At 39.1% G+C, this 21,876-nt stretch overlaps 2 protein-coding genes and 1 long non-coding RNA gene across 11 annotated transcripts; 1 reads left to right on the top strand and 2 right to left on the bottom strand.

The window, feature by feature from the left end:
* The first annotated feature begins 148 nt into the window (after positions 1-148).
* Positions 149-3,521, top strand: LOC116188228. 8 transcript variants are annotated; one of them, XR_004152218.1, is made up of 4 exons: positions 149-955; positions 1,873-2,014; positions 2,166-2,910; positions 3,493-3,521. It is a non-coding gene; the product is annotated as an uncharacterized LOC116188228 (long non-coding RNA). The 8 variants fall into 8 exon arrangements; XR_004152221.1 differs by lacking the exon at positions 3,493-3,521 and having other exon boundaries at positions 151-955; positions 2,166-2,477; positions 2,767-3,108; XR_004152219.1 differs by lacking the exon at positions 3,493-3,521 and having other exon boundaries at positions 151-955; positions 2,166-2,477; positions 2,773-3,108.
* Positions 3,522-3,856: 335 nt separating this feature from the next.
* On the bottom strand, positions 3,857-6,454 carry LOC116188226 (fatty-acid-binding protein 1). Of its 2 annotated transcripts, none has more exons than XM_031517439.1 (5): positions 5,943-6,452; positions 5,283-5,532; positions 4,798-4,889; positions 4,440-4,578; positions 3,857-4,094 (listed from the first exon to the last, which is right to left on the bottom strand). In XM_031517439.1, exons 1-4 carry the CDS (start codon positions 6,346-6,348, stop codon positions 4,442-4,444), a joined length of 885 nt encoding a protein of 294 aa, XP_031373299.1. In that variant the 5' UTR covers positions 6,349-6,452; the 3' UTR covers positions 3,857-4,094; positions 4,440-4,441. The 2 variants fall into 2 exon arrangements, with proteins under 2 accessions (XP_031373299.1, XP_031373300.1); XM_031517440.1 differs by lacking the exon at positions 3,857-4,094 and adding an exon at positions 4,137-4,271 and having other exon boundaries at positions 5,943-6,454.
* Positions 6,455-7,402: 948 nt separating this feature from the next.
* Positions 7,403-10,848, bottom strand: LOC116215891 (N-terminal acetyltransferase B complex catalytic subunit NAA20). Its single transcript, XM_031551702.1, has 6 exons — positions 10,685-10,848; positions 10,469-10,559; positions 8,796-8,928; positions 8,411-8,480; positions 7,818-7,878; positions 7,403-7,720 (listed from the first exon to the last, which is right to left on the bottom strand). The coding sequence occupies exons 1-6, from the start codon at positions 10,760-10,762 to the stop codon at positions 7,629-7,631; spliced, it is 525 nt and encodes a 174-aa protein (XP_031407562.1). The 5' UTR covers positions 10,763-10,848; the 3' UTR covers positions 7,403-7,628.
* Between the last annotated feature and the right edge of the window lie 11,028 nt (positions 10,849-21,876).

Below are 21,876 nucleotides of genomic sequence, written 5' to 3' on the forward strand. Positions count from 1 at the left end.
CGTTGTCGTCAAATTCAAAATCTATCGAGTTAACGGCTAGTATAAGCAGAAAAACGAAAAAGGCCCAATTAGGCCGGTCCAAGCCCTGGCCCGACCCGACCCATAGTGAATCGGGTTGAGCACTATCAGTAGAAGGCGCGAGCTATCAATTCTTTCTCCCAATCTCTTTCTCCAAATCTTTTTCCAATTCAATTCTTCGAAATTTGTTAATTTGGAAATGAACAGGCGATTGCCTCTTTGATCATTGAACATCGATTAGTTTAGTTGTGTGGAATGATGGGGAACATTGCCCCTCTTGATTTTGTGGGTATTTCATACATTGATGGATTGTTTCTGGGTTTTCCTGCGATGTCGATTATTTCTGGATTTTCTTTGAGAACTCGCAACGATCGTCTAAGGTTCGGTCCGGTAAATCGTATTAATGTATTCTGATCGAATGGTTTCTTCTATTCGTGTATTTTATTTTTTATTTTTATTTTTTTGGGTGGGGCGGTTTCAGCTCAGCATATATTAATTTTATCACACGGATTTTGGTCGATTGGGCATCGGTGTTTTCCTGCGATATCGATCAATCCATTATTTCTGGGTTTTCCTGCTATATCGATTATTTCATCACACGGATTTTGATCCATCGGGCAATGATTATTTCTGGGTTTTCCTCCGATATCGATTTAATCTGGTATGGATAACGATCTGTTAATCTCGATCCCCGCCTGAAACTGTAAACACTTCCTTCTCTCATATCTTGCCCCCGCCACTGCTCTGCATTCTTATTGAATGGTTTCTTCTATTGCAATGCTGCTGAAATGTTTTCTGTTCATATCCCTTTGTTTTTTCTTTTGGGGTTGGGCGGTTTCAGTTCGACATGTGGTTCTGCGTGACGGACTTGGGGAGACGGCCTGATTATTTTCATGTAACTGAAGGCCCCGGCAAAGCAATCGAATTTTGGGCTACAGTTAAGCTTCTTTCCCTCCCTCTGTCTGTCTAATGTACACTCTTCCTTATCGGGAATTGTAATCGCTTATCATAATCTTGAATTTGAGTTCAGTCTATTGATGCTCTCTCGATTCAATTCGGTATAGTAAAATCCTGGATTTGTGTTCGGTTTTATTTGAGTGTGAGATTGGAAATTCGGTGCTATGTCCGTGTTTATTACGGCGAGGGCAGTTGGGTTCCTACTAATAGATAAAAATGAGCTGTTGGTACTTGGGTGAATTGTAAACGAGTCTGATCGGTGAGTAAACCATGCTGCAGAGGTGAAATTATTTGAGTCAGGCATGCCTATGCTGCAACTAACGATAGATTCAATAGAGTTGTAATGTCGAAGAGGTATCTGTCCTTTTCTCCCACTTCCCCCTGCCTGAAGTCTGTCCTTGCTGTGTAATATGTGGGAGTGGAACTATGAGTTTGAAGCGTTTGCAGTATTCAATCTTAAAGGGGGAAGTAAAATGATAGTGAGTGAAATTTAGGTGGATGAACTGATGAAAAATTTACTGGATGATTTCTGGAAGTGGGCAAAGTGGCTCGTGTGATTTTGTGATGGAAGTTTTTGAAGCTTGGAAGGTGGCTGCAAAATTTCGAGCTCTGCAAATCAGTTTATCATGTAACAATAACATAATCTATAGCTAAGTTTGCTTAGTAAAGTAAGCATCGCAAGGTTTCCTTTGGTCGTTTTAGCCTACTTCACTTGTAAGTCCGAACATAGAGATCTTTTTCTGTCCTGCGTTGAGATTTCGGTGGCAAGGGGAATTTCTCCTTATGGGCGTGTTGCAGCAATGTCTATTCTGACCATGAATTTGTGCCATAAGTTTTTATTTCATTTTATTTTTAATTTCTTATAATGTGGCGAAATTATTATAATGCATATTACAGTTATACTATGGGAAAAGATGAAGGCCAGGGAGAATCATGGTACAGTCATGTAACTGCAGCAACTGTTGCTCCCGATTACCGGAGGCAACAAGTAGCCAAGAAACTGATGAATCCGCTTGAAGACATTATTTAGTGACAAAATGTAAGAGCTATGAACATAATGTTGAACTATCCTAGATTCATCTGTGACCTCTATATCATTAGAGAAGTTATATGATTTATCTCCTGCTTACTTGTATTTTTTTTTTTCCCTTTTTGGTGTGTACCTCAATAAGATGCTCTACAAGTTGCAGGATAATGGGAATCCAGGAGCTCCACAAGGGTTACTCGGTCTCAACAGTTTTCCTGATGCATTTCATTGTGGAAAGCGAGTGGAAAGTGTTTTGAGCAAACAGTTTTACCAGTTAGGTTCTGTAGAAAGAGTCAAAGATTATCTTGTAATGGCAGCTTATTATTGTATAACCTTATAGTACTCGTGGCTTCTTCCGCTTGAATTTCAGCTTTTTAAATGTGTCATAAGTAACACATCTAACAATGATCAGCAAACATGGGAGCTAATCTGGATTATGGATTGCCTTCTGAAGGTGAAAAACTTCTTTTGAAAGGTATGTTCAAACATTCTTCCTACTTTTTCGAATTTAGCAAGAAGGAAAATTCCCGTTGCCGATAGATATCAGTTTTGTGGAGAGGAAGAAACTGCAGAGCATGCCTTGTTGTTATGCGAGTTGGGGAGATGGATAGTGTTTGCTGTTATGGGGGCTAGGATTGAAAGAGAGAAGATCAGTAGACTCATTATTTGGTTAAACGAAATGGTGGATGGATGCAAAATGAAAGGGTCTTGACAGAATTGATCTCACAAGAAAACTGTCCTTCACACTATGGCTTTTGTGGAAGGAGAAGTGTGCTGCTGTGCGTGAGGCAAACTGAAGAAAAGAAGGCGGATCTGTCAGCACATCGAAACAAGGCAGGACCTCCAGAGAAGTGGCAGAGACCGGCGGCAGGGGTTCTGAAATTGAAACACAAGGACATACAGAAAGGGTAAAGCCTTTTTTGGACATACAGAATGGGTAAAGCGGTTTAAGTCACGATATAATTTTTAAGCCTTTTTTGGAACTGATTAAGCGGGTAAAGCCTAGTTTTGGATTCGGTAAAACGATGCCACGTGACCATTGTGGATCTTTTGTATAATGCCAGACCTGATTAATTATCGACCTCTATATGTAGTAATTTAAAGAACTCGACTGAAGTGATGGTAATAGTATCGATAACTAGAGGAACAGGAGCCTCTCATTTTAATAGATGTAAAAATAATTATGCATATCAAGATTATCGAAGAACAAACCCTCCTAGTGTTGGATTCCTTCTAGCACCAAAAGATATGCCAAAGTTGATTTCTTCACAAATCGTGAATATATTTTCAAATTTTGTTTTTCTTCTAAATTCTCAAATAGCTATTTTTTTGGGGGAAACAATAGAAGGATCATGTAGAGATATATTCGCTCCAGATTATATTAGGAAATTTCTGATTTCCTGATAATTAGTTCAAATTAGGAAATTGAATAATATTTGCAAAGTTTTGAATTCAGTTTCTGATAAGGAATTTTGGCCCTAAATAATCAGATTTCCCTATATACTCGCGGGGTATCAACACTCGCAAATTGGCACTAAGGAGGTGGGAGATGGAGAAGCCTGGGAAGTCCTCCTCCGTCATGTTCATGCTCACGGACGGGTGGAATGATGTGGTGGCGCGGAATGGCCTCAACGTGGGGGATCATGTCGAGGTGTGGTCGTTTTGGCACCGGTCGCAGCTCTGTCTTGCTCTGATCACAGCGCGTAATTAAGAAAGAAGATTACAAAGCGCCAAGTGATCATCAACACATCTGATCAGTTGAAGCATTATTAGGAATTTTGTTTGCTTCTTTAGGTTCTTTCCTTATTAATTTCGTTCATGGCGCTGCTAATTGTAATTTGAGGGATTGGTAGATGAGTAGAATTTCAATATTTTCAATTCGTTCATGTGATGAAGAGACCATATGAATATAGATAACAGGTGTGAACATACAGAAGATAGATACACCTCTCAAACATTCGATAAGCTTTTCCAAGACAAAGAATTCTGCTTTCTTGAATTTTTCTGGACGAAACATCGCGTGCATACTCAACTCTTGATTAGCGTGTCTTCGGCCGATACTATGTCTGATAAAGTTCAGATGATGAGTTCCCTGCAATCCAGTATAAAACTCAGTTAACTCCGAATCTTCTGCTGACAAAGCATGGAATGGAGCTCAATTGCAAGTGAGTACTGTACTACGGCAATATTTGGCTCCAGAAGCAGCCTGCTCGTGCCTGTCACCAATCTTTCAGTAGAATAACAAAATCACCCCGAAGACTAGTCCGTCCTATTTTCAGAAACTCCCACAATCGGTAAGGTGTTTCATTCAAATTATGAAAGCCTTCCAGGTGTTTTTGCAATTTCTCGCTATAGGAATTCGGAAATGGTTCAGCAACCTGACTCTAATCCGCTTGACTTATGACCCGTTATTCAGTAATTACTTTCATGTACTTACTGTTACTGAAGAAGGGATGCCAAATTCTGCTTCACGTCTTCTCTGGCTTGCTTATCGAAAGAATCGTCTCCTATATACAAGTCGAGAATTGACCGGCAAAGTAGCTTGCTCTCGATGCTTCCCACTTCCTTCCCATCAACTGCAAAAGATTCCAACAAAGGAACGTATCCCTTGAATACTAAATTCACTATTTAACCATCACCATATCTGCTCAGTTAAGATCCAACACTACTGCACGCGATAGACTGGACCATAAGTCAAGCAGTAAGCCAATTCTTTACAATCCTATCTGCAAGCATTTACTAATTCTTTTATCAATCATTAAAATTACACTACTACTCTGTAAAAAAGATCTTACTTGTTGTGCGAAGCACGTGGCCTCGGTCTCTTGAAAGATCTATCACCGATCCCCGTGGGATTTTGTACTCATCCTTGAACTGGGAAGTAAACCTGCACATTCATTTCCGAATAAATTGAAACAGGCTGTTGAAACTTTTAACAGGTAGAGAAAGAGTAGACAAATAACATAGCTGTGTAGCAAAAGGCCCGTAATTGGCCACAACCAAAGGAACATAACAGTTCAAAAGCTCTCACTTCTGACATTCGTAAAGTCCAAATGTCGAGATCAATATGAGGACAGGGTACAGATATAACTGAATAGGCAACAGAAAATGGTTTCCCTTTCTACGATGACTACTTCCTTTCGGTTTCCATTTCTTCACAGCAAATTTGGCAGTAATCAAATATCACTATTTTAATGTTCAGAGTATGCAATAACAATTGAAATGCCACCAGCAATATGGCGAAAACAAATCAGTTGAATATTGCACCAGGGGGCTCTACCTTTGTAGCAATTCCTTATTGTCTCCTTCACCGAACTTTTTGAGTCTGCTTCCTACGGATTCCTCAAAGGCGCTGCGAACAGATCGAATGCTCAGTTTCCCGTAGACTATCTGAAGCCTGACAGTCATGCATATATCGCTTTCCATGAGATCTTTCTGGACCCCTTTGCTTTCCTTCAGCTCGGCAGTGGAGAGTTTCCCATATTTCTCCTTGAGCAGTTTATTTACGTCCTTATCGTCAGCATAAACACCTTCACACATGACAAAATCTGCCAGTTAGAAGAACATCACCAGGCAAACGAACCATCCTTTACGGCTCAAGAAGAAAAAATCCACCTGGAATCCCCCATTACATCACATAGTCCCTAGTCCATAAGGCTACTAGCAAGTAGCGACCGAAAAGAAATCGGCACCTAAAATGTCCGGATTTATGCTGGCATTCCTTTCCGAGATATCTCACTTCCCCTAACCTGTACTTTTTAAGTGGCCTAACTCCCATTAAATTCATACATACCAATCATGAACTGGATATCGAACTCAGGCCACAATTTTGCCACATATCGTATCGAACAATCCGATCGTATCTAGAGGATATTCCAAATCCATCCACTGCCGCAAATTGTAATCAAGAACTTATGTTGGGATTGGATGAAATAGTTACCAAATGCGTAGACATCAATGTTCTTGAGCCCCAACAAGCTCTTCCTCCTCAGCCCGATGCCGAGAAGCTTCCTCGACCCGCCAAGGACCGAAGGGAACGAGAATCCGGTCTTCGATTCGACCACCGGAGGGGAGCTGCCAGCTAAGGAGAGTGAGCCCCAAGCAGGGAAGGACGAGCGCGCGGGCAAGAGAAAGCCAAGGGCGTCTCGGAGGAACGGGTGCTGCTGGTGTGGGTTCTGGAGGGCGGCGTAGACCGTGGCTCCGGCAGCTGTCGCCGCGGCGGCGGCACAGGCAACGGTGACGGAGAGGGCGAGGTTGGAGGCGGAGGGACGAGGGGCGGAGATAGGAGGCGGCTTCTTGGGGGTGGGGGGCTGAGAAAACGAGAAGGGAAAGCGGAGGGAGACCATGGCATTGGTTGGGTGTCTGTCAGCCGACAACAGTGATCTGCTTCTTGAAACTGTCCCCCCCAAAATCTTAACTAAACGCTTGGCCGTTCTGATGATGATGAAATGCGATGGCGATGATGTCGATGTCGATGACGATGTTTAAAGTGGGCACGTGTTGCTTTGCTTGTTGACTCCTTTTGCATTGCATGCATTCAATCATTTTACAATTCTCCGACGTTTTTTTTTTTTTTTCAGCCGATCCTACTAGCTTCGCTCCAATCAGACCGGGTCATTAAATAATAAAACTTTTCCATTCAAAGAATTTTTTTTTATTTATTATAAGAATCAACCTCGAAATTTATTTAAAAAGAATGAGTGTCATACGTACCGCTTAAATCACTTTTTATTGATAGTGTCCAACTTTTTCTATTCACGGAATTGAACGGCGCATTTAGTTTTCGTGCACCAAAAACTTTACTTGTAAATATAACTTTATGACCAGAACTAAATTGATATTCTTAAGCAATAAATTAAGTACATCTCATCTCATGGCCTCGCAGGAAAAATCATTCATACATTTTTTTTTTTAAATGATGCCTTGTTGGGAGAGATATGGGTGAGTATTATATGGTAGAATCAATTGGTTGGTGTTGGTGGGAAAGCTATTTGGTTTTGGAGAAATCTTTTCTTGTGCTCGCATCCCGTCAACCTTTTGCAATACTAACTACCATATATATAAAAAGAAAAAAATTCGAAAAAAAATTAATTCAACGGCTTGCAGAGGGTTCTTTTAAAGAGACCGAGTCATCATAATGTGAAGTAATAATTATATTTTATGTTTTTAACGGAAAAATAAGTGAAGTACTCTATATAAGCTTGAAATGAGATTCATGGCATATCACCTTTATGAATCGTGCAACCAAATTATCGAAAGAGTCTAGACCACATTCAAGTCATTTAAAATACAGCTGCATAAATCCAATTTGTGGTTGCAAACTCTCATTAGACAATCACAGACAATCACAAGAACTCACATCCAACAAAACTTGTGGGCAAAATTTTGAGATTTTGCGCGGTTGCAAGAGATATTCGATCTTCCTGAGGTAGTAAACAAAAACACGAGTTACAAGAGCAAGTAAAGATGTACCGAATACAATATGAACATTTCCTTACCGACCCAAAACAGTCACATTGAAGTCGTTTGAACATCGAAAAGAGTCCGAGGGAGCTCTTTATAGGTACAATCAATCTTTGCCAAACAGAAAAAATATTTTCCAGAAGAAAAGGGAGTGAAACTGCATCTAATCATACTCCAACTCGTCGGGAGTGACCGGGCGTTTGAGGGGGACAATCGATTTCTTCTCAACATCCCGAGATAATGCTTTCCTCATATCTGAAAATGCAGAGCATGTTCAGAAGAGTTGAGAGGGATAATTATAAGTAGTTAGTGCATGGAATCGAATTGCTAAAATTCGAAGTGAATTCCTCACCTAATGCATCTTCTTCCCCGGAATAATAGCGCAGCACTCGTCTGTAGATTACATAACCAAGCTGCAGGATAGAGGAAAAAAAAGAACGATAAGCAGATCACTAATTAGTAAAATCGAGAAAAAAGCACGCCACATGTTTTCTTGCCATGATAAACCTACGTAATATGCTCATTATTTTATGACACGTTATAAAAACTAATATTCAAGTGGAAGGACCCAGAAAGACTAGGAGGTTATAGAAAGATAGAGCAGCCATTTGTAGATTATCTCCAACTATTTTTTAGAACCCTTTTGGGTAGATTGTTTTCTCAAAACATTTTTCACTTATTTTCCACGATGAAATGCAAAGTTGCTCTTTTCTTAGTCGGCAAAGAAGAATGAACTGACTTGAGGAAGTGAGAAATTTCTGAAAGCACCTTCTAATCTCCTGAACAAGTACTATAAAGGAAGAGCTCTTTTGCAATGAAGATGAGGAAAAAACAACAGCGCATCCAAAATATAAGACCTTGCGGGAGGGGGAAAGAAACAAAAGAGGACAAACAAGTTCTTCAAATGCTTATGAATTAGTTTCGAGTGATTAAAGAAAACTTCACCTTTTCATACATCTTTATGGCTGGTGTATTGGATGCCCTCACGAATAGATCGACAAAGTAGGCCTTATCACTGCGGAACGAGACAATAGAAGGTAAAAGGAACAGAAATCAAATTCATCTGTACAGCTTATACACCAAGTAGAAACAGATACAATTTGGAAGGAAAAAATTATTTTTAAAATATATCTTATGCATTATACTATCCTAATTTAAGCAGTACACAAAAATCAACAAGTTCCACTGACATGGTCAGATTGGTCAGCTTGCCATTTAACAAAAGGTTCAGAGGTGGAGGATACTCTTTCTGATAATACGCACAAAATAAATCATAAAAAACTGCAACAGTGAATTTAGGACAGTTCAACATAATGTTCATAGCTCTTACATTTTGTCACTAATTTCTTCAAGCAGATTCATCAATTTCTTGGCTACTTGTTGTCTCCGATAATCAGGAGCCACAGTCACTGCAGTTACATGGCCATGCCAAGACTCTCCCTGGCCTTCAACTTTTCCCATAACTGCAAAATTCAGACATAGTATTATAGTTTTGCCACATTAAAAGATAAACCAAAGAAAGAAAAACTTCTGGTGCATATTCATGTTTAGAACAGAAATCGCGCCAACGCTTCCACAAGGAGAAACATTCCCATTCCCACTGGATGCAAAATAATAGCCGTAAAGAATCATCAAGACAGAATCAGCAGGACAGAAAAAGATCTTTAAGTTTCTAACTTAGAAATTAAGTATTCAAAATCAACCAAAGCAAATTCTTATAAAGCAAACCTACAGATCCTCACCATCATCAATCATTGAGAAAACTACCACATTTCGACATAATTGAACAGAGCAGTTCTTTTAACCTGCCTACTTGGCTATGCAAACTTAGCTATATTACATGATAAATTTGTTTGCAAAAGTTGAGAATTGTTGGGATGGTATCACATCTAAATGTAGATAGAATACTAATTGCATCTACGGATATTATATACTAATTTAGTGAATGACCTGCAGTTGCAATAACATGACTTAATTCTTTTGGCCGAATGCCATGACTTAATTATCTATGTACAAATTGCAAAGACCATCTAACATAGTATAATTTGAATTTATAGTTGTTCTAATCAAGCGGGAACTTCAATTGAAACATAAGCCCAGGTCTCAGGAACAACAAGCCCTTCATTTTAGTCCTGTAACCATGCAAAGCTAGCAATCCCTGAAGTTTTATATAGAATTTAGAGCGAGATTGAAGGTGGCTGCAACTCGCAGTACTTCCTAGACTTCCATCAGGATATCATGCAATGCAAACCACTTTACCCGCTTACAGATGTCATCCGTTCAATTTTTCATCAGCTCATCACGTCAAGTTTCACTTACTATGAGTTTGCTTCTCCTTATTAAATCTCATGCAGCACATACTTCAAACTTCAAGTTCCATCCCCACATTACAGTTATGCAGATCTTAGGCCAAGGACAGGGGAATCCCCATACAAGTCTGCTACATCTATCATTAGGCGCAGTAAAGGTGTACGCGAGGTAAACATTTCACATATGCAACAAGTTTACTCATTAAATGGACCCTCTGGCGCTCAAATTTTTATCCTGCCCGAACATCCATCAACGAACAAAGAGAATCATTTATTAACAACAAATTCTAAACATGTAATTAGCCCGCCCATGCCATGATAATCACAGATGTTGCATCGTATTGAATCGAACCAAACGGACTGAACTGAAATGAGACTGAGCTCAAATTCAAGATTGTTGAACATCTATCATTTCAACTCCGAGCAAACAGCTGATCAAGAACAAACCATTTATTAACGAAAACTTCTAAACCTGTAATTAGCCCGTGCCCTTGCTGTGATAAAACATAAACCTTGCACCAAATTTTGCCCATTTCCACACTCAAATGAAACTCTGCTCAAATCCAGGATTACTAATATATATCGAACAGAATTGAGAGAAAGAAACATCAATAGACTGAAATCAAAAGCTATCTCAAATTTATTAGTGACAGTACAATAGAGAGAGAGAGCAGACGGGGAAAGAAGCACTAACTGTAGCCCATGATTTGATTGCCGGGGGCTTCTGCGACGTGAAAGTAATCAGGCCATCTCGCCAAGTACGTCATGTAGAACGACATGTTAAACTGAAACCGCCGCCGGCCAACCACAAAGTCCGAGCAACAAAGATTGAACGGAAATCAGTGAAAAGCTGCCATAGAAGAAATCGTTCAGGCTGAACAAGGTGATCGAGGTTAAGAGGAGCTGTTACAGTTTCAGTGAGGTGATCGAGGTTGACGGGAGCGAAGCGTAGCAGATCGTTGCAGCAGAATCTACGTATCGTCGTCATCTTCGCCCTCCTCGTCCTTCTCCTTCCCTGTCTCCTCTTCCCTCTCCTTCTCTCCCGTGCCTTCCCTTCTGTTTCGCCTTCGCCCATCCCATCCCATTTGACGGGCCTTATATGGGCCTCAGCCACCCTTGGGCCAGCCCAAGGGTGACAACCGCGTCTTGAGGTGACAAGATGTATCGTGTCGTGTTTAAATAGGTTGTTTCTAAATGGATTTGTATCAAAAAACTTCAAACCCGAACACGACAAATTTAATAAACATGTCAAAATTTTCAAACACAAATACGACACGTTTAATTACGGGTTGACACGAATACGACACGTCTAACCCGTTTAACTAAGTGTATCTATATGTGTATGTATATTTACGTACATGATATGACACTATTAACCGCGTCTCACTCAACAGCAGGAAAAATCAACACATACTGCTACACCGCGACTCGATCCTCTACCGGAAAAAAGAGTCCTAGCTTTTGAACCGTACCCTACTAACTTGGGGTTCTAATTAAGAAGATTGATATGAAAAATATGCCAAATTTACTGTGAAGAAATGGAAACAGAAAGGTAATTAATCATCGTATTAAGGGAAATCATACTATGTTCCCTGTTCATAAATGTTCTTGATTTTGACATTTGGACTTTACGAATGTAGGAAGTAATAGCTTTTGAATTGTGATATTCTTTTGTCATCCTATCAGTTTTCAGGTGAGGCCGTTTACCGGAATTTTATCATCCCGCTTATCTTTTGTCTACTCTCAGTTCACCTTTTAAAAGTTTCTGCAACCAGTTTCAATTTATTTTAAAAAATGAACGTGCAGGTTTACTTCCTAGTTCAAGGATGAATACAAAACCCCACGGGGATTGGAGATAGATCTCTCAAGAGACCGAGGTCAGATGCTTCGAACAATAAGTAAGATTTTCTTTTTCTTTTACAGAATGGAAGTGTGATGATTGATAAAGAAAGTAGTAAATGCTTGCAGGCGGGATTGTAAAGAATTGGTTTACGGCTTGACTTCCTAGTCTGTTGGGTTCAGTAGTGTAATATCTTAACTGAGCAGATATGATGATGGTTAAAGAGTAAATTTAGTATTTAAGAGCTGTGCTTCTTTGGCAAAATGTTTTGCAGTTGACGGGAAGGAATTGGGATGCCGTTTGATTCTGGACTTGTATATAGGAGACGATCCTTTTGATAAGCAAGCCAAAGAAGACGTGAAGGCTTGAAGCTTAACTTGGCATCTCTCCTTCTGCTCTTCAGTAAGAGTAAGTAAATGACTGTAATTACTTGATCATGGGTAATAAGTAATGCAGATTAGAGTCAGGTTGCAGAACCACTTCCGAATTCCTTTAGCAAGAAAACTGCAAAAACACCCTGAAACTTTTCATAATTTGAACGAAACTCCTGCCCGACCTCTTCCGTGCCGGATAGCCTGGAGACAGAACTCAACCTTTTGGTAATAAAACTGCCTTGTCATGCTTGACATTGTCCTCGAACAGCCAAATCCAGGCCATGCTATTCCCATCCTTGACCCTGTCGATCACTTCTGGCCTCAGAAGGCTAAGCACGAAGGCCAACCAGTGGACAAGAAACCCTGGGAGTTGGTTGTTTGACGGAGATGTTGGGTCATTTTGTTATTATACTGAAAAATTTGGCAAGGGGGCACGAGCAGGCACTTTCTGGAGCCAAATGTTGCCATAGTACTCACTTGTAGATTGAGCTCCATTCCATGCCTTGTCAGCAGAAGATCTGAAGTTAATCGATTCTGATACTGGATTGCAGGAAACTCATCATCTAAACTTTATCGGACTAGTATCGGCGGAAGACACACTAATCAAGAGATGAGTATGCACGAGGATATTTCGTCTATGAAATTCAAGAGAACGGAATGCTTTGTCTTGGAAAAGCTTATCGAATTTATGGGAAGCACATCTGTCCTCTATTCCCTTTAGGTAAGTCCATTGTGTTTGAATTGGGGGTCTTGTTCATTGTAGCTGAATCATGTCCATATAATGGAACGATACGCTTGATCCCATTTGGTGCAAGGGAAAATACAAATAATGCCGATTCGATGGAATGATCGACTTGATCGCATTTGGTACGAATCAAATCATGGATGGCCCCTCAAGGACTGGTTAAATGACTGGACCGTGGACGCTCCCTGGTGCTACTCGCGGTAGAACTTTTTGTCCCCCGAGATTTTGCATCCGAGACACTTGGATTCGTGACGCAGCGTACAACGCGGGTAACCGTCACAGACCCGTTGATTCGCGCACGAATACCGAAACTACAACCTTCTATACCTGTTGATTTTACGAATACCAGGAAATAGGCATCAAACTTGAATCTGAGATTGGACAAAGCACGAAAGCTCTGAATTTTATTGATAATCCGAAAAGACGACTCTCTACTTTTGCCCTAGGGCTTACATCGTTTAAATAGAGAAAACGAGAATATATCGAAAGAAATAAAAATATTCTTAAAGATAAACTATCTCCTAAAATATCGAAATATTCTTAAAGATAAACTAACAAAATATTTTTAAAGATAAACTATATTCTAAAATATCGAAATATTCTTAAAGATAAATTATTTCCTAAAATAGAAAAAAAAGCCCTAATTAACATAAAATTGCCCGTTTGAGGCCTTAAACAATCGAATTCGGCCAAAATCTCGTCTTTTCACAGCCAAAAGCTATGAGTTTTGCTCTGGAGGCCGTTTCCTTCGAGATAGGGTTGTCAGAACCTATTTTTCTCCAAGTACCGACTTGCCAGGTCATCTGCCGCATCATTCTCCCATGGGTGGAGAGAATTCGCCCTCGAATTCGCCCTAGGAGTTTAGAGATAAAATCAGCAGCATGATTTTCCCCATGCCCATCGAAGTCAAAATCAAGAATATATTCCATTATCTCAAACTGATAAACGACATTGCTATCGAAAGCTAAACGTGGTCCAGAGCGGGTGCAGTCAAGGTTCCCACTATCAAGATTCGACAAACATTCACCAAGATCCCGCAATTCCTTGATAGATTTAGTTATCGTCACCGCTGCCCCAATCCCAATTCTTGTCACAGTCTCCTCCTCCTCGTCGAACTTGGGCTCTCCATCGCCTCCCGCTACAAAGAATGCTTCATCAGATGGATTCTCTTCGGAGAACAAAGTTGCGCCCCCTTCAAAATTGGAATCATACTCGATTTCCTCTCGATCAGGGTTAGAATTCATATTAGGGTTTCTCCGATTCTGACTCTCCAAAAGTGCAGCCATTTGCTGTGTGAACTGCTCCATCATACGATCCATCCTCTGCTCCATCCTCTGATCCAGCTGATCCAGCTGATCTAGCCTCTGCTCTAGATATCGCATATATTCACAGTCATGAACATCTTCCACACGATCCCTCCTCCTGAGCGGCATCGTTGATCCAAGAACGAACTTGGCTTTGATACCAACTGACGCAGCGTACAACGCGGGTAACCGTCACAGACCCGTTGATTCGCGCACGAATACCAGAACTACAACCTTCTATACCTGTTGATTTTACGAATACCAGGAAATAGGCATCAAACTCGAATCCGAGATTGGACAAAGCACGAAAGCTCTGAATTTTATTGATAATCCGAAAAGACGACTCTCTACTTTTGCCCTAGGGCTTACATCGTTTAAATAGAGAAAACGAGAATATATCGAAAGAAATAAAAATATTCTTAAAGATAAACTATCTCCTAAAATATCGAAATATTCTTAAATATAAACTAACAAAATATTTTTAAAGATAAACTATATTCTAAAATATCGAAATATTCTTAAAGATAAATTATTTCCTAAAATAGAAAAAAAAAGCCCTAATTAACATAAAATTGCCCGTTTGAGGCTTTAAACGATCGAATTCGGCCAAAATCTTGTCTTTTCTCAGCCAAATGCTGTGAGTTTTGCTCTGGAGGCCGTTTCCTTCAAGATAGGGTTGTCAGAACCTATTTTTCTCCAGGTACCGACTTGCCAGGTCGTCTGCCGCATCAATTCGTGCCTTAGATTGTCAAATATCCATAATGATCATCAACCGATCGACAAATCTCTTTGACATTATAACTCTGCTAAATCTATCATTAGCCGGAGCAAAGACATGACTGAGTTGAACATTTCACATGTGAAATCTTCCTCCCTTTTTTTCCTATCATCACGACTCTGACCGAGAAGAAGCAAATTTTAAAGTTGTGATAATAGCTTACCCTTGCCGTGATAAGCATAGTCCTTGCAACAAATTTTCAATATCACATACAAATGAAACTCTACTCGAATCCAAGATTACTAATATCGAACTGAATCAAGAAATAGAAAGCAAAAATGGGTTGAACTCAAATGAAAGTGAGCTCAGATTCATGATCATGGCTTCGACAAAAAAGACAGGAATAAAGCAAATTAATTATTGACAACCCATTCCACCCCATTTGAGGTTAGTCGAAATGGTCCGGACCTGGGCTGCAGCCAGGCAGGCCCGGGCCTCGTCGAATATGGCCCTCCACGTTTTCTGCTTATACTATCCCAATAATAATAGTTGTTAACTCGATAGCTTTTGAAATTGATCAACCAACTGTCCACGATCAACCTCATCCCCTCGAACAGGAAAATCAATACAAAATTGTGTTTGTGCAAAAACATTACAATTAAGTTTTGAAGTGGTCTTTTTAAACTTTTCTTCTCATTTTGCCCTTCAATAATATCATTACAATTTGTCTATTCATACAAACAACACAAGTGAAAGCAACTTCTCACAAAAGCCCTTACGTACATGTTTTAGGACTAACTATAATTTGCATATAACTCAGTTTTTTATTATTTTAACTAGAAATTATGTTTTTCAAGAATAAACCAAAAAGATTTTCTTTTTTAAGGATTTCACAGAAACCTGTAAAGAGATTCTAAAATTTCATTAGGGTAATAAATCTAATTGTTAAATATAATAGATGCCAATTAACTCGTATAATTTTGAAAATAAGTACGAACAATTAAAATTAAGTACCTAGCACTCGAGAACTTATCTATTTATTCTTGAAAGTTTGCATTCATACGTGTGATCCCCAGGTGCTTTGTCGGTTCTCTGATTCGATGTGCTCCCCAAACGATAATCATAACTCGGGGCAGAACGAGGTACTTACAACTGCCCCTCTTTAGCTCAACGTCCATAGGGCGATGGGTCAAAAACAAAAAGGACTCGCTCCAAGATCGGGCTTGGCTTGTTATTCGAATATTACTCTCGTGTCCCTTTTCTTAAATGAAGGTGTCATACTTGAAGGACTTTTGAAAAGAATAAGAAGTCACGCATGGCGGTTTTAAGAAAAACTAAATTAGACGATCCATGTATGAAAGGATTTGAAAGTTTAAGTGAAAACTGGTTATGTATGAATACATTTTTTGATGATCACGCACATGGGCGATTTGAAAATCGGTCACGTGTAAACACAGTTTAAAAGAAGCTAAAAAATTTTGATAACGTGCGAATCATGATTTGAAAACATTTTTAAAGTTGGGATAACGTCCGAAAACGATTTGAAAATCACGCACAAGGACGGTTGGAAGGGTCATATGAGAATCACTGTTTAAGAGGTCCCATGGGAACCACGATTCGAAGTCACATTTTGAAAACGGCTTGAGTCATGCACAAGGGCGGTTCGAAAGTCACCTGGAAACCACCGTTTTGAGACCACGTTAAAAATGGTTGAAGGTCACGTCCGAAGACGGTTTAAAGTCATGTCCGAAGACGGTTCAAAGAGGTCACGTGAGATTCATGATTTTGAGTCATGTTCAAAAATGGTAAGGTCACGTTCGAAGACGGTTTAGAGAAGTCACGTGAGATTCACGGTTTTGACAGTTTAGAAAAGTCACGTGAGATTCACAGTTTTGAGTCATGTTTGAAACGGGTTAAGGTTATGTCCGAATATAGTTTAGAGAAGTCATGTGAGATTCACGGTTTTGAATTCTCAAGTTTTGATCACGTTTAAAACACTTTTAAATTTTGGTCACATCCCAAGACGATTTAAAAATCTTGATCACATCAAAAGACGGTTTGATATTTTGATCGCGCTCGAAAACGATTTTCTTGAAATTTTTGATCACATCCAAGGGCTATTTGAAATCTTGATCATGTCAAAAGACAGTTTGACATTTTGATCACATTCAAAAACAATTTTTCTTAAAAGTTCTGATCACGTCCAAGGATGATTTGAAATCTTGATCATGTCAAAAGATGGTTTGATATTTTAATCACGTCAAATGATCATTTGAGATCACGTTGTGAAAATGATTTGAATTTTTTTCTCCAAATTCTTGGTCACGTCCAAAGACAGTTTTGAAATCATGATCACATCAAAAGATGGTTTGAGATCATGTTGTGAAAACGATTTGATTTTTTTTTCAAATTCTTGGTCACGTCCAAAGACGGTTTTGAAATCTTCATTGCGTCAAAAGATGGTTTGACATTTTGACCACATTCGAAAACGATTTTTCTTGAAAGTTTTGATCACGTCCGAGGACGGTTTGAAATTTTGTTCACTTCAAAAGACGGTTTGACATTTTAATAACTTTTGAAAACAATTTATCACGTCCGAAGGCGATTTCATCACGTTTGAAAACGATTTTGTCACGTTCAAAAATGATTTTGAAGTTTGAGGTTGACTTCTTTAGGGTCTTCAGGAGATCGCTAAATCTGGATCTTCTTGGGGTACTCAAATCATTGGAGCTTGAATATGGCAACGCGTTTCCTTGGCGAATCTTGAGATTGTGATTTCTGACTGGTTAAACTCTTTTATGAGAGTTGCAATTTCTGTCAAATAAATAAGAAAGACAATCGGTAAACCCATAAACTGGGCGAGGGACTCAAGAATTTTTTCACTCACATCTCCGACACTTTGTTAAAAAAGGTGAGCTTTTTCCTTTTCCTTTTTTTTTGTTTTACGTAACCCAAGATTCATTTCGGGATTCCTTTTGTTTGAAAATCGTTTTGAAACTCTTTTATCGGCCAAAACAATTTGGTTGGAAACATGCCCCGATGTAAAGGGTTTTTACAAATGATTTTCCTTATTGTTAGCCAACAGGAGCACTCTTGCGTCTCATAGAATGCTACTTGAATCAAGAAATAAGATTGTGAAACGATACCTAGTGGTTCATTTCAATAGGCAAGGATCTTGGGAATTGGCATTTGCCTTCCCAAAGACAATTTTTTTTTTTTCAGCACTTTTCGCTTATGCTAACTGTGTAAGGATAATTCGTCTCATTGAGCAATCCTGGATATTGGAGCAACTTTTGCTCACCATTGGTAAGATCACTAAACTCTCATACTCACTTTGACGAGGTTGATTCTTCTCTCAGTCATCCCTCGAATCTTTGAGTCTATGAGGACATTTCAAGAGCTTTCAACAAATGTACCTGACGAAAATTTCGATATACATGTGCATGACCAATCATAGGGGTCTCCAAGGTGTGGAAGACGTCGTCGATTTATGAAGAAAATGTCATGGTGGAAGGAAGGTATGCTTTTGTGGATTTATACTATCAGGCCTGATAGTTGCCCCATTCGTCACCCAACTATCGTTCATCTCCTATAGATTTTAAAAAAAGAATGGGTTATCGTGTATGATATGATGCGAAATACATCATGCTTTGGATGGGATTCAACACATAAGATGGTAACAACAGAAGACGATGTTTGGGAGACTTATGTTGCGGTAGTTTATACTTTATCTATTTATTGTTATATTCATCTACATGTAGATTGATGATGTTACAAACGCTCTCGTGTTTCTATTTTCAAACTCACAAAGAAGCCGCTCCATTTAGACTAAAAGTTTTTCCCTATTTCTAAGAATTATCTTTGATATATGCGAATGATCGAGCTACTAGAAAGGATGCTCAAGCTGTTGAAGATTTTCTTAAAGAGATGGAGATTGAAGATATGACAAATGAAGGAAAAGATGATGTTAATATTTCAAATCAAAATGAATCTACTGATGTGAATACCCCCATGTCAGAAGACACTTCTCGTGTTCATCTGCCACCTAGAGAGGAACCAAGAAGCATAGTTGTTAGAATCGCGATTCAGATCGTAGAGGTGTACGATTCTATGATCTAAGGGGTGGCTAGCGATTTTTATTCCATGGCATAGATCGGAAATGTACGATCGTGGTTGAATCGGAAGGAAAATCGCAGAATCATAGAATCAGGCCGATTCTGCGATTCTGATCTAAAGTCGAGCCAAAGCTCAACTCATAGAGCAGCCCAACCCTTTTTTCCCCTTTTCTTCTTCTTCTTCTTCAATCAGTTGATTGTTTGTCACTCTTGTTCTTCAGACTTTGCCCTAAGCTCCGACTGCTCCAAAACACCTGATCGTTTGCTTCTTCGTGCCTTATTCCGGCAAAGGAAGTGCTATACTGCTTCTTTGTTCTTTCTCTGACGGTCGCGAGCTCTACTTCAGTTCTACGTCCTCGAGCTTCCTCGAGCTTCTTCAAGCTCTGCTTTAGCAATTGGCTTTTTCGAGCTTCCTCGAGCTTTTTCGTTCTTTCTGGTGCTTTTTCGTTTCCAAGCTTCCTCGAGGTACTGCTCTATTTTGTCATCGAGTTTTTTGGTTTTTTTTCGTCCTCAAGCTTCTTGTTTTCCTGCAGCAATCATGAGAACTTCAACATTTCTCGGGAAAATTTTCTGCATCAGCTCATAAGTCTCTGCAGCTCTTTGATAGTCTCCAACCTCTAAATAAATGGATGCAAGTTGAACTCGCAGAGCAATATTTTTCGGTTTTGCTGTAGTAGCTTTTGAGAGGCAGTGTTTAGCCTGGCCACTGTTTTCTTGTTTTCTGCATTTAACAAAATAAAAAATAGTCTCACTGCTATATGACTATGAAGTACAAATCCGACGTGAAATATGATGAATATGGAAATAGGATAACAACGAGACTCCGAGAATTTTACATGGACCAAGTGTACAACAGCTCCCATAAAGAAGAGTCTTTTGGCTTAAGGCTTTCAGCTTCCTGTTCTGGGCTTAGGTCTTTGTGATCCTATGAAATAAATTTTCTTTTGAATTATTAGTCCTCAGAGTGATCTATATTCAAGCTAAAATAACAAAATAAAAAATAGCCTCATTGCTATATGACTATGAAGTACAAATCCGACGTGAAATATGATGAATATGGAAATAGGATAACAACGAGACTCGGAGAATTTTACATGGACCAGGTGTACAACAGCTCCCACAGAGAAAAGTCTTTTGGCCTAAGGCTTTCAGCTTCCTGTTCTGGGCTTAGGTCTTTGTGATCCTATGAAATAAATTTTCTTTTGAATTATTAGTCCTCAGAGTGATCTATATTCAAGCTAGTTCTCTATCTTAGGTCTCTCGTCTTTCTCATTCGACTGCTGCTGTTGGTACTAAGACACAGAGGGACAAACTACAGAGGTACTTGCTTAGTTTATCTACTCTTTCTCGTTTGCCATTGTCTATTGGTTGCCTATGTCTTCTTTAGTTGTTACTGAACACTTGTTTGAAGTGTGAACTACTAAATGATTGTGTTGTACACTGCTGAATACTTATGCCACTACTGAATTGATCGGTTGAGTTGAGTTTGTGTCGATTTGTTGAGTGAGTGATTGTTGAGTTTGGGTTAAACAGAGATGGCTTCTGCAAGTGGATTTGGGAGTGCATCAGCAAGTAATACCGAAGTACTGACCAAATCTAAAAAAAAATGCAAGTAGAGTTAGAGATGATCCAGCATGAGTACACGGTTATGAAGTTCCTAGAGAGAGGCTAGATATTAAATGTAAATACTGTGTCAAGATAGTTTCTGGAGATCCCTATAGATTGAAGCATCATTTAGGATATACCAAGATTAACGTGACACCTTGTCCACCTGGTCCTGATGATTGAAAAATAATATGCTCACGATTTGTACGCGTTCAGAGGATCTTACAATGAAGAAAAAACAAGCTAGTAGTTGTGGGTTGGAAGATGATGATGTTGTAAACCTTGATAATGATGATGAAGATGTAGGGGCTAATGTAAAGAAGAAGGGAAAGGAAACAATTGGAATTTCTAGTTTGTTTAAGAAGAGAAGTTTGAATATTCAAAGTAAGCAAAAGCAATCAACAATTAATCAGATGATGAAGAGAAATTTGAGATGGGATGGGTGCATGCAGATTGCCCTTATTTTTATACAAGTGCAATTCCATTCAATTGTGTGAAGAATCCCGAGTTTGAGAAGATGTGTCATTTGATTGGCAAGTATGGCATTTGATTTAAACCTCCATATTATCACGAGATTAGAGATAAATATTTGAGAAAAGAGGTTGATAATACTATGTCTTGGCTTGAGAAGTATAAAATTGTGTGGAGAAAATCGTGGTGTTCCATTATATCAGATGATTGGACTAATAAGAAGATGAGATCCATATGCAATTTCCTAGTGTATAGCCCCAATGGAACAATTTGTTTTACTTCCATTAACACATCATACATCTCCAATAGTACAGATAAAGTATTTGAGATGATAGATGCTATAATAGAGCAAGTTGGGGAAGAAAATGTAGTTCAAATTGTCACGGATAATGCTACCAATTAGAATGCGACATGTGAAATGTTAATGACGAAAAGGAAAAAGTTATTTTGGACTCCTTATGCGGCTCATTGCATAGATCTTATGCTGGAGGATTTGGAGAAGAAAATTAAGGTACATTAGCTGATGATAATGAAGAATAGGAAGATCATGATCTTCATTTACTCGAGAACACTCTTCATCACGATGCTGAAGCATTTTACCAAGGGCAAAGATTTGATTAGACCGATTGTGACTCGCTTTGAAAACGTTCTAAGGACTATGTTTGCATCCAAGCAATGGAAATGGAGTCGATTTGCGAAGTTAGAAGGTGGAAAGTATGCGGAACATGTCGTTGTGGATAATAACATTTTGGAATAATGTTAATACATGTTTGAAGGTTGCATATCTTCTCATTAAAGTGCTCTGCATGGTGGATTCGGATGAAAAGTTCGCGATGACCTTTATTTACAATGAGATAGAGAAAGCTAAGCAGAAAATCAAAGCAAATTTCAAGGATAATCGGAAGAGGTAAAATTATTTACAAGCTACTA

This window comes from Punica granatum, chromosome 8, assembly GCF_007655135.1.
Source record: "Punica granatum isolate Tunisia-2019 chromosome 8, ASM765513v2, whole genome shotgun sequence".
Taxonomy (NCBI): Eukaryota; Viridiplantae; Streptophyta; class Magnoliopsida; order Myrtales; family Lythraceae; genus Punica; species Punica granatum.

Bases quoted from the DNA above. Each gene is read 5' to 3' on its own strand.
- LOC116188226 (XM_031517439.1), bottom strand. From the start codon at position 6,348: ATGGTCTCCCTCCGCTTTCCCTTCTCGTTTTCTCAGCCCCCCACCCCC. The intron at 4,890-5,282 runs GTAGAGCCCCCT...ATGAATGTGCAG, and splicing joins AATAAGGAATTGCTACAAAG to GTTTACTTCCCAGTTCAAGG. The intron at 4,579-4,797 runs GTAAGATCTTTT...AATCTTTTGCAG, and splicing joins CCACGTGCTTCGCACAACAA to TTGATGGGAAGGAAGTGGGA.
- LOC116215891 (XM_031551702.1), bottom strand. From the start codon at position 10,762: ATGACGACGATACGTAGATTCTGCTGCAACGATCTGCTACGCTTCGCT. The intron at 8,929-10,468 runs GTTAGTGCTTCT...TGAATTTTGCAG, and splicing joins CAATCAAATCATGGGCTACA to TTATGGGAAAAGTTGAAGGC. The intron at 7,721-7,817 runs GTGAGGAATTCA...CTGCATTTTCAG, and splicing joins CGGGGAAGAAGATGCATTAG to ATATGAGGAAAGCATTATCT.